Source organism: Corvus brachyrhynchos, unplaced genomic scaffold (assembly GCF_000691975.1).
Source record: "Corvus brachyrhynchos isolate BGI_N302 unplaced genomic scaffold, ASM69197v1 scaffold253, whole genome shotgun sequence".
NCBI lineage: Eukaryota > Metazoa > Chordata > Aves > Passeriformes > Corvidae > Corvus > Corvus brachyrhynchos.
Genome location: NW_008237231.1, coordinates 1,513,661 through 1,529,823, shown reverse-complemented (window position 1 = coordinate 1,529,823; position 16,163 = coordinate 1,513,661). Strand labels below are relative to the sequence as shown.

Here is a 16,163-nt window from a genome sequence, read left to right as displayed (position 1 = left end):
GGGAAAAAAAAAAAAAAAAAAAAAGGAAAAAGTGATACTGACAAAAAAGAAAAAAAAGAAGTATTTAATATGTTCATATGGAAAGAATAAACAGACACAACTCTGAGACAGTGTGTTCTCATTCATATGGGATTCAAATACAAGACTCAGTTTCAGCCTCTAAAAGTTGTTTTCTGAATTGCATAACATCCGTGACAGAATCATAACAGAAATGACACCTGAAGGATAAATGTATGCTTTCATAACAAAGCTGAAAGAGACACCATTAAGTTTACATCTAGAAATTTTTATTAAAATATTTTTAAAATATGTGCCTTATACACAGAAGAAAGTACATACTTTATTTTTAAGTAATATTATCTGAGCTGCCAACAGTATTTCTTCCTTAAAAATTTTAGTACACATATATCTTCCAAAATAACAAACCTGGCACAGTCAAGAAAGGAACATCCTGTTTTCATTTAAAGCAAGGCTAAAATAAAAGAAGATAACTGCTTCAAAACTTGGGAGATTTAAAATTATGAACATGCTACTGCAAAATGACACCTTGGGATTTAGGTTGAAAAGTTCATTTAGAAAGCCTTATAAATCAAACTAAATACTGGCTATAATCTATGAGGCAATCTAAGGCAATCCCATTGCATGTAGAACTCATTTATCTACATTCACTGGTACCCAGCTGCCCAGATGCCAAATTCGTTTTCTGTAAACTACTGACAAAACTGTGGAAATGTCCCAGAGAAGAAAACCTGCAGAAAAATAATTAGCTGTGACTGTTGAGCAGATGCAGTACAAGCTCTTCATCCTCTGCCAGAGAAAGCCCAGTATCTAATGGCAAATAAGGATCCTCCTCTTGGCTGAATTGCACCTTCTTTCTTTTCAGTGGCATTTCTTCTGCTGTGGCATTGTTGCTATTGCTCCTCTTCCTTCTTCCACTCTTCTCCTCAAGTTCACTGCAGAAAAAAATCAATTAGTCTTTTTAACAACTGTGGTAATCAGTATCATCATGTAATCTAACAATTCCTTTTAAACAAGGCAAATTTGTGTCAAGATAAGAGCAAACAAAATTACAATTCAGAAGGGTGAAGCAATGGAAGCTGATGGACTCTGAATGTCTAAATTAGAGCTGCTCTCAGACCGAGGTGCTGGTGGATGTTCTGTCTTAATTGATTACAGTGTATCAAGATATTGCTATCAGACTTATCTAATATTTGCTGCCTAATACAGCAACAGACAACTTGACAAAACTGATTTAGCGATGTGTCAGTGGACCTTGACATGCACTCAAGATCTTGCTTACAATAAATATGCACCAAAAATAAAAATAAAAGAACTGTCATTTCACTGGCAAATCCTACACTTAATACAATTTTGATTTGGGACTATCTCATTTGATCATTCTTTCCCCTTCTTTGAGACATTTCCCTTGGAAGCTATTAACCACCTCTGCCATGGGGAAGAGGAAAAGTCCAAACCCAGTAATTTTCCCTGGTGAATTCCTACTTCTTCTGCTGTTTCTCTTAAGACTTAAATGAATTGCCTTTTGCAGCCTTCAATCTGGATGAAACAGCTGCCAATCTGTTTCATAACCCTGGCTTATACCACATGGCCACGTGACAACAATGGGAGGAAAGACAGAGCTTTCATGTATCTTCACGTGTTTTTTGTCCAAAACATAGAAAAAACGCTGTAAGTCTTCTTATCTAAGTTTTAAACAATCTAATCTAATAAAATCTATCCTAAGATCTGTGAACCAGATTATGGAGAGCTGGTTGTCGTATACTGTAGGGTAGAATTCACACCCAAAACCCAGAAAAATGCAAACCCCCACACCCCAGACCATTCCATCCAAACAAGCTAACTGAAACAAAACAGCATTCTCAGCTTTCCATGTTTGTATTTTTTTAAATATAACAAAAATAAAAATGGAACTTCAGAAACAGAGCTTGGGCTTTTCTTAAAAAGTTGGCTGAATTCAGATTTTCAATTAAAATCTGTCAAATTTCTACTCAGAAAATTCAGTTTACTTACAAAAAGTAAGTCTTGTTTACTTACAAAACAAGAATTTTTTTCTGTCCATAATTTTTACAATGACTTAAGTGTAAATGCAATGCTTGTGAAATGCTTCATTCAGAAATACTGTTTAGAGACTTAATTAGAAACAGCAGTTACAATAAACAGCTCTAATTGGGCAATACTGTCAACACAGCAGAGGAACCCAATGCCCAGTTCAAACCATGTTCAGCTGCCCACCTTATTTTTTTCCATTAATAGGACTAGTTAACAGTCTGTGAAATGCTGGTCTCACCACTCACTGGAAACCAGCCTTACCCAAACATTAACCCCAAAAGATGGCAGTTTTCAGCAAGTCCCCAAATGCTCTCTGAGAGGGATCAGCAGCACAATGCAGCTTGTACACTGTGCTTTCTGGCTGCCCCTCCACAGAGATGAAGGAGGTATTACACGAGATCTGACAGCCTTGTGCTGGTGGGCTGCACATGTGTGACCTGCCCCCCTCTCTCGTCCATCCCACCTTCCATAGAAGAACAATGCCACCTCCTGCCTACTACTCATTACAGCCCAGAGAAAGGAGGGAAATCCTGTAAGAAACACCATGCATTTCCACAATTAAGGCAAATGAAATACCCTGCCTTTATATTGTTCTTCCCTGCCTACCCAACAGAAATAGTGTAAAGAAATGTGGTCTAATGAAAGGTGTCCCTGTCCATGGCAGGGGTTATTGGGACCTAGATAATGCAGAAGGTCCCTTCCAGCCCAAAACATTCAGTGATTCCGTGAATAGATGATGACTGCTCCAAATACTCACTCTTCCTATAATTCACAGGATATAGCAACTTTGCTGGCTTTGAGCTGTCATTTGCATGGGGGCGGCTTCTCAGGGCTCGCTACCAACATTTCATTCCTTTTCTGGGGAAAGGACTCTCATATTTCTCTCTGCAGTGCTTAAGATATTCCATAAATGCTGAAGCTATACTGACAGTATATGAAAATATACTGAAGCATAAAGAATTCTCACTTTTCCAACTGGACGTTGTGGGTCTGGGCTGGAGTTTCATGGTGTTCACTTTGATCAGGACAGACTGTAGGGGTTCTCTTTAAAAGCACAAGGAAGGCCTCATTAAATAAAAGCATTTTAGCTTGTTTGCAAAAGAGCCAATTATTTCCAGCCTTTGAATGGACTCTGAAGCCCAGTTTGCATTCATAATTGACTAATGCTTCATCTACGACATTAGTTTAAAACATCTTAGCAATTAAAACACTGCAGAAACCTCACAAGCTATGCATTTGTACCTACAAGTTATGAAACAGCAGACTTTAAATACCAAAAATTACAATCACTTCTGGAGTTTCAGAGGCCCATAGGCCTAGATAACCATAAGGTAAAACATTTAAATATAAAACACATTCAGAGGGAACTGAACTGCGAGATTCCTCACTTTTTTCCACGAACAAGAGCACATGAACACAATTATGATTAATTTTCATTGTAAGTTTTGTGGTATGATTCTGCAGAGTCAAGCTGCTTCTTACTGGTACTGAGGGATTGTGCAGCTTGATTAGCAGTGTAAATTGAAGATGCATCTACACATTAGCAAGTCCATTTTCACACTAATTTGACCCCAGCTGGGCTGTGAACTGGAGAAGTGAATAAAGAGGAATGTGTAACACAGGAAGCAGCAGCAGCAAAACCAACAAGCAATGAAGAGAGCTAAATAGTTGTGTTTCCGTGATGCACAAAAAGTAGATGCAAAACAGTATTTGATAACAACAGCTTAGGAAGGTAAGCAGACAATCATGTGAAACATGCCAATAAGATGTTCCCAATTTTGAGGTACAGAAGGAAGACAGACTGACTGTCCACAGACAGAATAATTGGGGTTGAAAGGGGCCTTTGAAGCAGCAAGTCCAACTCCCATCCCTGTTCCTTCAGGATGGATTTTTACCAGCACTGATTTGGGTGGTGGTAAGGGGCTGTACTACTCTGGAGGAGCAGTCAGAGTTGTAGATTTTACAAAAGACAACAGTGGCAATTTCAAAAGGAAGACGGAAAATGTGTGGCATCATGATGCTCAGAGACATCCTGTGCTCATTCAGGATGCTTCTCCTTAGCTGTTTGGAGAGATGTAACAGGCGGAACTCTCAGCTCCACATGTGAAAGGACTGAGTGTGCAAAAGCAGCTATACGGGAATAACTTCTGCACTTACTGTCAAATGAATTCCTCCTCAGTCTCCATTAACTGAAGGCCTGTCACCCTGCAGAGCCAGTCTTTTTACCGTTGGTCATTTTCCATGGACATAAATGGCCCCTTACTCCTCACAAACACACAAACTGATGCACTACCAGCTAGTGTCCACAAATAGCCAAAATAGGGTTCTTCTGAGGTAAATTATTTTCTAGCAGAACAACTCACTTAGAAAGCAACCCCCAATTCAGATTCAAACCAAGGCCAGTGCATCTTTTTGTCTTCTGCTTACAACATTTCAAAAGTGGCACATGCAGATGGTTTACAATTCCTTCCTTTTACCATCTGGTGAAATTTATCTTTCCAGCTGCCTGAACAATCCATGCAGTCTGAGGCTGCCTGATGAAAGGATTTACTTTGTGTTTACACAGGTGAGGAGCCAACTTATCAACAGGCACAGTAATTTCTGTGGCCACCATTTGCACAGCTGTAACACTAAGTAAGATGCTATCATTTGGCAAGTAATATTTATTACTCAAACATTAAAGCACGGTTTATGAATCCTGTCCCTAAAACAAACACTAGCATATCTGGATGGCATCTGGGAAACAGGATCTAACTATGACCATGATTGCTATACACCAAGAAACTCTAATTTTAAAACTACTACAAAATAAACTCACAAGTATGTTTTCAGGTAATACCAGGGAAAAATAGAAAGCTTTAATTGTTAATATTTAGCTCGCTTCTGGGCTTTAAGCAATGTCTTAACAAGCCATAGGGTTTAGATTTTAAATGCTTGAGAATGAGCCATTTGAAATGCGCAGTCACGCAGCCAAGTTGCTGTTGTTTAAACAACGTGGTCCTGCAAGATCTCCAGACAGGCTCTGCTTCACTTAACATTTATCAGAGAATGCTTTGGAGCCTAGGTTTACCACCACTCCTCTGGAAACAAACCGCCCTTGCCACTGAACTACAGGCCATGAGTCAAGTTTCCAGGCTGCAATAAAGCCCACAAGCTCTTTCCCAAAGAAATGTACAGGAATAATGAATGAATCTCCTAGTAAAATACAGTTCAGAAAAGTTAGGAATAATTTATCCCATAAATATTGGCATTTTGCTAATCAAACATGCTGTGCCCAAAACTTTTTCCATGTAATAAATTTTAATTCACAAGGCCATGGCAGCAATCCTAATGAAGATTAATTACTGCAGTCCCTTCCATAAAGCCCAGTGCAGCTTCTTCCTTACTTGCTGTCAGAATGCTACAGCACATAGAAATGGTAATTAAAATATATTGCACTGAGTTATTTTCTGGATCTGGACAGGCTGGATTGATGGGCAGAGGAACCTCTATGAGGTTCAACAAGGCCAATGTCGGGTCCTGCACTTGAGTCACAACAACCCCAGGCAGTGCTACAAGATGGGGCAGTGACTGGGAAGCTGCCCAGCAGAAAAGGACCTGGGAGTGCTGATCTACAGCGGCTAAGCATGATCCAGTGTGTGGCCAAGAAGGCCAATGGCATCCTGGCCTGGATCAGCCATGGTGTGGCCAGCAGGACCAGGGCAGTGACCGTCCCCCCGTACTGGGCACTGCTGAGGCCACACCTCCAATCCTGTGTTCAGTTCTGGGCCCCTCACTGCCAGAAAGACATTGAGGGGCTGGAGCGTGTCCAGAGAAGGGCAGCGGAGCTGGGGAAGGGTCTGGAGCACAAGTCCTGTGAGGAGCAGCTGAGGGAGCTGGGGGTGTTTAGCCTGGAGAAAAGGAGGCTCAGAGGGGACCTAGAACTCTCTAGAACTGCCTGAAAGGAGGCTGTAGCCAGGTGGGGGCCAGTCTCTTCTCCAAAGTAACAACTGACAGAGACAGGAGGAAGTAGCTTCAAGTTGCACCAGTGGAGGTTTAGACTGGACGACAGGAAATATTTCTTCATCAAAAGACTTGTTGCCAAGCCCTGGAACAGGTTGCCCAGGGAGGTGGTGAAGTCACCATCCCTGGAGGTACTTAAAAGACGTGTAGATTTGCCACTCAAGGACATGGTTTAGTGGGACTTGGCAGTGCTAAAAGGTCCTTTTAACCTAAATGATTCTATGATTCCCTTACTGGCCATTCCACTGCTATAAATCAAAACATCTCTACAGCTGAACATATAAGCCTCTATCAAGAGCAATTCAATATCTCAATGTCCAATTTTGCAGCTCATCAGAATGACCAAGGCTTTTAAACTGAGACCTTTTATAATGTCTCCCCTATGGTGCTTTTCTGGCCATCACAGCATTAAGTTCTGGCCTACACAAAGTCACAGATATGACCTGAATAATCCATGTTAGAAGGAGCACCATGATTTGCTGATGAATCATCTCAAAATACAATGTAATGTCAACCTCAACAAGAATGACCTAAAACTCAGGAGGTCAACATCAGCATCCTGCTGTAAGAAGCTGCAAGAAACTGCAATTTGCCCATAATTTTCATAAATAAAGGAGGCACACAACAAAGTAGCACTGACTACTAACTTGCATACTTGTCACCTGGTGACTGTCCATAAAGTCACAAACAAAACTACCAGAACTAAGATATTTCTCCTCACATCCAAGATCTTTTCCATGCTGGTCTAGGAGGTAATGTGATCAGTCACACTCGTTAAAGATTTAAAGAAGGTAATGATGAGGTCAATCGGAACTTTGTTCTTCCTCAGCATTTTTTATTTAAAGAGGTTGAGGAATTAGAAATACCAAAAACTCAATCTGACTGCAAAATGAATATTTAAGAAATCCAGCTGCTTTTCTTTCACTCTGTTCTATATTCTTAGATTTTTCACTTCATTAACAACTTACATTTGATAGCCTTAAACCAAATATGATGAATGTTGCTAGATATACAAAAATTAATCTCATATTACATGCTTGAAGTCATTAATTACTCTGCTTGTAGAGGTATGGCTGGAAGGGAATTTTATGCAAAGGCAAATTTAACTCATAATTTGTACAGCTCCCCCAGATTAAAAAAAATTCTGTGGGAGGACAGAGAGAATATTAACAATGGTTTTGACTTCTGAAACAATGGACAGTTGGTCTATTTTTAAAGACTATTGAAGGAAGATACCCTAGGTCTCACATACTTACTGTGAATTACACCTTTTAGAAGCATTTTTCCCCCCTTAAAGCAAGGAGCAGCTAGTGCAGCCCAACGTATTTCTATTTTAATCCAACACTTTGAGCAAAATCTCTGGATTTTGGAAATATAAAACAGAATAGAGTTGTGATTTCTAATCTCAAAGCCTAATTTCACTGTCTGCTACTCTCAGCTGATTTGTTTTTGTTAAAATCATTAGGTCAGTATTTTCCAGCCCCAAATGCAGCTCATCATACAATGCAATAGCAATTTCAAGAAAGATGCATGAGGCATGAGCATTGATTTAACAATCAAGCCCCAAATTAATTTCCTTCACTGTATCTTGCTCCTTCTCAAAAGCCTTCTACAGGGTGCTCAGAGCACCTCACCAGACATACCTACACTGAGCATCAAAGCTGACTTAGGAGCAGGAGGGGGTGTGTTGGAATGCAGAGCCATTGATGACTCTGGTGACAGTGCAGCATGTGATGGATGATCCTGTTCTGGTCACAGCCTGCCCAAGGAGTTATCAGTCATGTTGTTACAGGCTAAATGGATTTGGCCATGGTGTCCACAACTGCTGCGACTTCGGATGGTGCCAACCAAACCTCTTCTGGGCAATGTCTCAGTGTATTTTGGTGCAGTAGGACAGGCCAAAGACTGTTTCCAGTAAGCACTGTTGATGAAACCACATTTTTTTAACATGTGTAGTGGTCTGTTCTCCAGCTCCAAAGTCAGCTTTGATGCTCAGTGTCGGTATGTCTAGAGATACACAAAGGAAACCTGCCTGCTTTCCTTTGGTGTACATTCTTTCTTTCCTAATCTACTCCACAGGAAGGGAAAATGACCAAGGACCTTGACCTTCTTTGAGTCCTAGCTCTCCTTAAGAGCACGTGCCCTGACTCCAGGGGGGCCAGATCAGCCACTGATTCAACAGAAGTCTGCACTTATTATCACTGCCAAAAATCTGTCCATCTCTGTCAACTTTTATTCTTAAAGCACAGCTAATCTTGAGTCTAGCTGACATTCTGAGGAAAGGATCAATACAAAACATGATGTATGAATATATACTCCCCCTCGCACAAAGAAGGAGCGATTTACTGCTGCTCAGAAAAAGCAATGCACTTCCCCATCCTTGTCAGTTCTATTGACATACACTGGTGAATAGGCTCCAGGGGACATGGCCACTAGCCTGTTAACTTAAGGGCTATCCAGTCCTTAAATCCATGTCCCACACCCAGTCCTGCATACTGGCTCCACAACATTCAGTGACACATGGGTAAGGACAGTTGAGTCCCTAGGATTTACCTGATTCAGATGTGAAAAGCAAAAGCTTTATGAACTTAGACATCTGGAAGAGAGCAAAATGAAAACCTATGCTCCCATTTAAGTGTCAAAATCATCCTTCTCAACCTGTTACACCATACACTGTTTGTCAGAAACACACAAGCGGCCTTCTTGTTGCGGTAAACCACGCAGGACTGCATGCAGTATCCCTTCATCTTCCCATATTTTGCTGGCATCAACTACAGATCCTGATTCTCACCCTGTGCATTTCTATTAAACTACATGAAACAAAATCTTCTGGTTATAAATACTGTTTTAAATTAAATTAATTTATTATTATATATTTACTTCAAACTCAGAGTCCACTTCATTTGAGCATTGAAGAGTCTGAGCAATACTGAATCATAGAACTTATCAAGTTTTACCATGCACAAATTTATTTAATACAGCACAGGTGCAAAGAGATCATCCAAATCCTCAAATTACTTCCACATTTTTCCTTCCACACTGAAAGAACCTGCAGTGTGACGGAAGAGAAATGCATTTCTGAAACAGGACAAACCCACCACTGGTCAAGGCTGAGCCTACCAGTGATAGTGAGAGTGCCTCTGAGATAAGATAGTTAAGAAGGGAGAAAAAACAGCACAACAGCAACTGCAGCCAGAGAGAGGAGTGAGAACATGTGAGAGAAACAGCCCTGTAGACGCCAAGATCAGTGCAGAAGGAGGGGCAGGAAGTGCTCCAGGTGCCAGAGCAGAGATTTCCCCACAGCCCGTAGTGCAGCCCATGGTGAGACAGCTGTGCCCCTGCAGCCCATGGAACCCCAGGAGGCTGTGACCCCTTGGGAAGCCCCTGCGGCCCCGTGGAGAGAGGAGCCCATGCTGGAGAACATTCACGTTTGCTGGCAGGATTTGTGAGCCCATGCTGGAGGAACCTGTTCCTGAATGACTGTATGCCATGGAAGGGACCCACATTGGAATAGCTCATGAAGAATTGCAGCCCACAGGAAAAAGTTGAAGAAGATTGTGGAAGTGGAAGAGAGACCCCACATGGCAGCAGGGAAAGGATCCTCCCCTGAGGAGTGGCAGAAACAAAACATGATGAACAGACTGCAACCTCCATTCCCCATCCTTCAGTGCTGCTGAGGATGTAGAAAAAATTTTAAGTTAATCCTGGGAAGAAGAGAGATGTGGGGAGTGTTTTAAGATCCGGGTTTATTTCTCATTACCCTACTGTCATGTGATCAGTAATAAAAAAATTCATTTTTTCCCAAGTGAAGTCTGCTTCTCCCATGACAGTAGCTGGTGAGGGATCTCTCCTGGTGTTATCTTGACCCCCAAGCCTTTCATTACATTTCTCTCTCAGCTGAGGATGGCAGTGACAGAGTGAAAGAGTGGCTTTGGTGGGCACCGGGCATCCAGACAGGATCAATCTGCCATGGAAACACGTGAAACCTCCAGGGTATTAGTCAACATTTTTGCATGTGAAACAGTCTCACCAAGATCCCTTCAACACTGACTCAAAAATCTTTTTCATATAACTTCACAGAAGAAAATAATAGCCTTTAGCTCAGATTTCTGTTCAGCACCCAACACACAAACTTTTAAAACTTATACTAAGTACCGTGAGAAAGAGGACTAAGATGAATTCCTAACATGTAAACAAAACAGTTTATAAAAAACATCAACATTTTTAAATGAACATGGAAGATGGTGCATACCTATAGCTGTCTTCACTTTCTGAATCCTGTTCTTCATCAGAGTCTTTATATTTATCAGGATCTGGGAGAGTGCTTGGATCAAACTCTTCCTCACTTCCACTGTGAGCAAGAAAGGCCACTGTTTCCTCTTCAACCTGTCAGGTGACAAATGGAGAGTTACAAGACAAGCAAACAAGTCCATGTTACTCGTCACAACCCCATTAATAGGGAGGCTGTAACAGAAACCATTGCCCTCAAATGCAGTCAAAAACCACCAGTATTACAGCCAGGAAAAGAGAATAATTTCTGTCATCATCAGTGCTCTTCTCCAAGGCTGTTTATTAAAGGTTGAAGAAACATTATTAAAAAAGGAAGCACAAGGATTTATGTTCAAATTCTACCTTGCAATATTGAAATCTTAAATCTACCAAATCTAGGAGAGATCTGGGCAGCAACTAATCAACAGCCATCTGAGAGCAAGCATCTAAGCAATATGCAGCTTTACTGTCCCTCAGAAACACACTGGCAAAGAGATAATCACATGTGGACACATAAATCACTGCTGTTAGGTGAATTTAATGAAATACTCTGATTTAAAACTCATCTGGGTGTTCTTTCAGTTAAAAACCAAGAAGCTGCTTAAGCTAAATTAACTGCTCTAAGGGAGTTTTAACCATCCTCTACAAGAGATACACGTTCTTCAGGTATCTTCCCTCCCTCACCCCTCCTCTCTGGGGCTCAAGCTTCCCCCTGTCCCTACAGCATGTCTCAGGACAGGCTGGTGGCATTGGCTAGTTTCCCCAGGGTGTGGCACTGCCTCACTAATTCCTTAACAAAGAGAGCACAGAAGATGCTTCTCCATAAAAGTACTGGATAATACAAAAAAGCTGGCTAATTTTGCAGATACAGTAGGTTCTGCTTCACTTAATCCTCAACTGATGGCACCACTGTTGTAAATTTTTTCTAGTAGGCATGAAAAAACCAGGCTGGAGGGCATATGCAATTGTATATGCACACCAAAATGCAGATGGAAAGCTCATAGGCATTTCTAAGCAACACTAGATCCATGCATATTTATGCTGGAAAGCAAAGACAAATTCCAGGAAACTATAATTAAAGACATTACTACCTTTTGTTTATATATCTAATCAACATGCATACAGCTGAGTTTCTAAAACAGTACTCATTTAAATGATCTTTCATTCTATGAATAACTTCACATCATTATATATTTAAAGTTAATTTTTGTTTTGATTTTTCACCATTTCTATCACCATGTTTTTAAAGACCAGTCTTTATGTGCACCTACCTTCTTGCAATAAAAATAAATTTAATTTTTTTTTAAAGAAGCCAAATAGAAACCATACCAATGGTCTCTTTTATATCTGCATATAGAGTGAGTGAAAGGCAATGAGATGGTGAAGGGTAAGATTAGTCACCACTGCAAGAGTCCATTCTTGCTTGACCAGTGACACTTCTGCAGTGTACTGAAAGCAAGCAGAAGAAAGGCATAAAAGCTAGATTTGCAATCAGAAGGCAGAGGAAAAACATACTGAACACACATTTTGTTCTTTACTACTTTAAATACCAGTAAAGGTAATTATATAGCTGGGTGTATAAAATGACTAAAAGCATCATCAGACTCTTCAACACTATAAGCTTCCTAAGGTGACAACACTGACAGAAAAGCATGTTGGTTCTCAGTAACTTCAGGTAGCACTTCACAAGAAAGTTGGTTTTGGTTCTGCAGGGTTTTTGCTTACAAAAAAACCATCTTCAAGCTCATCTCTTAGTACAATATTACAGAGCATTACTAACTCCACAGAAAACATTTTGAAGGTCACCTTTCTGCTAATGAATTTTCTTATTTGAAAATCATTCTGCATTAAATTATAGCTTATTTTAATTTCTCACAACATTAAATATTTGCTCTTTACTTGTCCTTCCAATTGCACCTATTCTTTCAATACAGCTAGTACATACCAATCTTATATTTAAAAAGAAGAGAAAAAGAGAAGTAGCATTCAAAGCTGTTGTATGGAACAATGTATTTTTTAATATGTACGAGTGACACCATGCAACAGAGTTTGTAATACTAACATCTCCTGGCAGTCATCTTTTAAGACTTGGGCTATTCATTCATATTCTCCATTATGACACACAGACCAAACCTTCACTTTCATTACATATTCATATTAATTTTTTCCAGGAGAAAATACGCAGAGAAGTGTTAAACATAATGCTTGCTATAGCAAAAGAAATAATTGGCAAAGATGCCTCTTTCATTCATCAGGAATCATGAGGTTGTATTTCTTATAAGTATCACTGCTTACATATTCATTAAAATATTTCTAAGACCCTGAAAGTATTAAGAACCTGAGCAGGAACATTTATCATCCAAAGCTGAAGAACAGAAACTCATTATTTTTCCTCTCTCACTTCAAATTTATATCAGCCAGTCAGGAAGAAGAAATCTTGTGACTTCACATTACTCACCACAAGAGCTGGAGAAAAGAAGTAAAATCATAGTTCAAAATGACACGTGTAAAAATTCTTCACATACAAATAGGATGCAATTTACAGACTCAGGATTAGACTTGTCCTAAGGCAATTGCCATCCAAAGAGATTAGAAGAACAGATTTTGACGGCCTGTACTTTATGTCTATACTTTGGAGTGTGTATTTACTGTAAAGTTCAACTGTGGAAGGAAACATGCCACGCTTGACATTGAAGACATCAAATCAGGCTGGCCAGGAGAACTGGATTTGGTGGCAATCATCTTTTCACTCTGCTCAGGGATGACAGGCTCTCTCTTTGTACCACACCAGCCCTTGTGCTTTGAATTCCAGTTCCACAGAAACCCATACAAGTACTTTCAGTTTGAACATGACACTGAATGCAAATTTTTGCATTCACACAGCCTCCCTCTGAGGCATAAAGAGATTCTTCTTATGCAAACTCAACATTTTAGAAAAATTCAGCAAAATTTCTGTGCTGGAACTTTTGGAAACCTTCTTGCCTTCAACATTCCACATTGTACCAAGTCAACAACAATCACATTTGACCTTACTGCAGTCATTTTGAAAATATACACCTACTGACAAAGACGTGGCAGGCTCCTCTAGAGCTTTTGCCATGTTGATCAACAGAATACCTCTAATTCAACTTCTGTCTTTGCTACAAGACATAATGACATCTTCCTCTCCTCCTAAAGAGGTCTGAATGGCTGGTGGAGCTCAAGTAAATGAGTTAGGCAGGCTAAGAGAAACTTAAAATGAAGAAACTGATGTACCTCAGACACTCAAGGGACTCAAATGTTCCAAAAAACAGAATGATGTCTCATTTCTACCAGGCATTAGGCACTCAGGTGGTAATTATCTGACTACCATCAGAAGGGAAAAAAAGGGAGAACTGAAAAAAAATACTGTGAAAACCTGAACATACATTAAAAAAAGTTGTACTTACCAAGATTTCATTTCTAAAATATATATTTATTATGGTACTGAATTTATATCTAATGTAATAGGGTTTTTTCCTCCAACTAAATTGTCTAGAGTTGCACTTTTTATGTTCAATCCTTTAAGCAATTTATCAGTTTCTCAACCAGGTTGAGAGGGGAGAAATAATTTCTTAGGCACAATCAGTTCTGTCCATAGTGCTTTACAAAGCACAGTGGGGGAATATTTCCAATTAGCTGGAAACAAAACTTTTAAGGTTAGTTTAGAATTTGATCACACTTAATTTGAGTCCATCAGGAGCCACACTTACACAATATTCAGTCCTTTTTGAGCTGTGTCACCCACCAGTTTTTGCTACTATGACCTCTCCCAGTAAGTGGTGCTTGTGATTGTAATGCCAAGAAAAGGTAAGTTCTAAATACTGCTGGGAGGTTACCCAACACAGGTACACAACTTTAAAAAGTTTAGCATATTATGGCTCATATAAAAGGGTATTTAAAAATAAAATACCTTGTAAGATCTGACAGCATTCCAATTTTCTTAATTTTCCTCTTTTTGACAATAATTTTTCAGATGAAAACAGAAGTTGTATCATGTTTATGATGGAACCCATTTATATACACAGAGAGGTTTTACAGCAGCTCCTTTAAAACATTTTACTCTGGATTCTCCTGATCACCTCGCAGGTTTGGGTTTTTTTGATAGCTTGTACCCCCAACCCACCACAATGTCCCCAGCTGATGAATGATTGCTCTGGTATTTCATCATCTACATTGCCCAAGAGGAATACAGCTATTCTGACAGTTCAAAAATGAAATACAGCCTTTGATGTTGCTAGGGTGTTTGATCCAACAGTTGCTTTGAAGATCAAGACAAAAGCCCTAGCCTATACTGAAAACTGACTGGGAGCCAGTGGAGCAAACTACATGCTGCTCTGACACACACAGAGCTGTCCAAGCCATGCCAAAACTCACAGCTACCCTCCATACCATCGAAGGTGCATCAGTGTTCCATGGCTCTGGCCAGAAAGGCTGGCAGCCAAGAACTGGGGAAACCACGGTCCCAGGTTAGTCAGCCAGACACAGTCCTTGCACTAAGACAATCTCACTGATCTCTGGGCTCTGGAAGGAGTCGGTAACAGCTCCTGCTTTCCACACCACTTCAGAGAATTTAATTCCTGGTTTTCACTAGAAGGGACAGGTAACTCTTAGCTTCATCTTCAACTATTCACCATTCCCAATCACTAGCAGTCACACCAAGGTTCAATTTCATCCAGTCATTCTTTATTTCTTTTTAAGCCATCCAAGATCTTAAATAATACAGCCTGCCTAGTTTAGCCAGCAGAATCTTACTTTTACCAGAGCTCTCACATAAGGCACATGAGAATACTTAATTTTCTTTCTTGGCATTCCTAAATGCCCCACATTTTATAGTCAGTGAATGGATAAGCCTGTGTTCCAAACTAGCAGACACTGATACATATATTCTGACATTCAAATTTCTGTGTAACTATAGCAAAGCAATTTGTGCTGGAAATGGCTCCTGCCACAAGCACGGTTCAGAAGCACTGAAAACACAAAACTCATTGAAATTGGTGAGTTCTAAATCTACTCAAAGACCTTTTGCTTTAATGTATTTGCATTTCAATTACAATGAATATGTCTCAGAACTAGACCTTAAGCTTCTCCTTTTCTAATTTGTTCTTCTAGGACCCACGTAGAATACTTATTGTAAAGATAAGCTTCTTCCAAGTTGTTATTAGCCACAATTATCAACGTGATTTTAGCAATAGGGAAGACGAGTATCAGGATAAAACAACTGTACTGTTACCTTAAACGTAATTCATGAAAATACAACAGAAAGGAAACTAAGTTACTAGGTGTGTAGCACTACAAGCAAAATACATGCTGAAATACATTAAATTCTGGAAAGCAGCAGGGTAAAAAGAAATTACTAAAAAAGTCTGAGAGAATTAAACACGCAAGCATACTTGTCCAAAAGTCTATGGTCCTGTCAAAAAGAAACCAAACCAAAAGAACAAAAAAACCCCAACCAGAACACTACAGTGCAGAACAATGTTTTTGAACTTATATTCTCAACACATAACCCTTGGACTGTCTTTACACTCCTCCTTTCTGTCCACTTTCAGGTTCACAGCAGTCATGTCTGTCAGTTCCAACACAGAAAGTAATTCTCCAAAGCAGTGTCTGTGTTCAAACATTTCAACACATCCGTTTTCTCCAGGGAATCTCAGCATATGTCCACAGAGACCGTGCCTACATGAGAGAACCTTCTCTGTATCACTTTCTGGCACTTTTGCAGAAGCCTCAGGGAGCTGCACCCCCTGCAGTGACACAGCAGTGTCCCACCACCACCAGCACCACTCTCAGCGGAGGCTGCA

General features: G+C 40.0%; 1 protein-coding gene across 1 annotated transcript in view; it reads right to left on the bottom strand.

The window, feature by feature from the left end:
* Positions 1-35: 35 nt before the first annotated feature.
* Positions 36-16,163, bottom strand: part of LOC108445501 (probable ATP-dependent RNA helicase DDX10) — a 61,209-nt gene continuing 45,081 nt past the window's right edge. Inside the window, exons 4-5 of the mRNA XM_017729501.1 lie at positions 10,325-10,458; positions 36-953 (exon numbers count right to left, since the gene is read on the bottom strand). Of these exons, the coding sequence (XP_017584990.1) occupies positions 764-953; positions 10,325-10,458 (324 nt within the window). The 3' untranslated portion in view covers positions 36-763. The remainder of the gene's footprint in view (positions 954-10,324; positions 10,459-16,163) is intronic.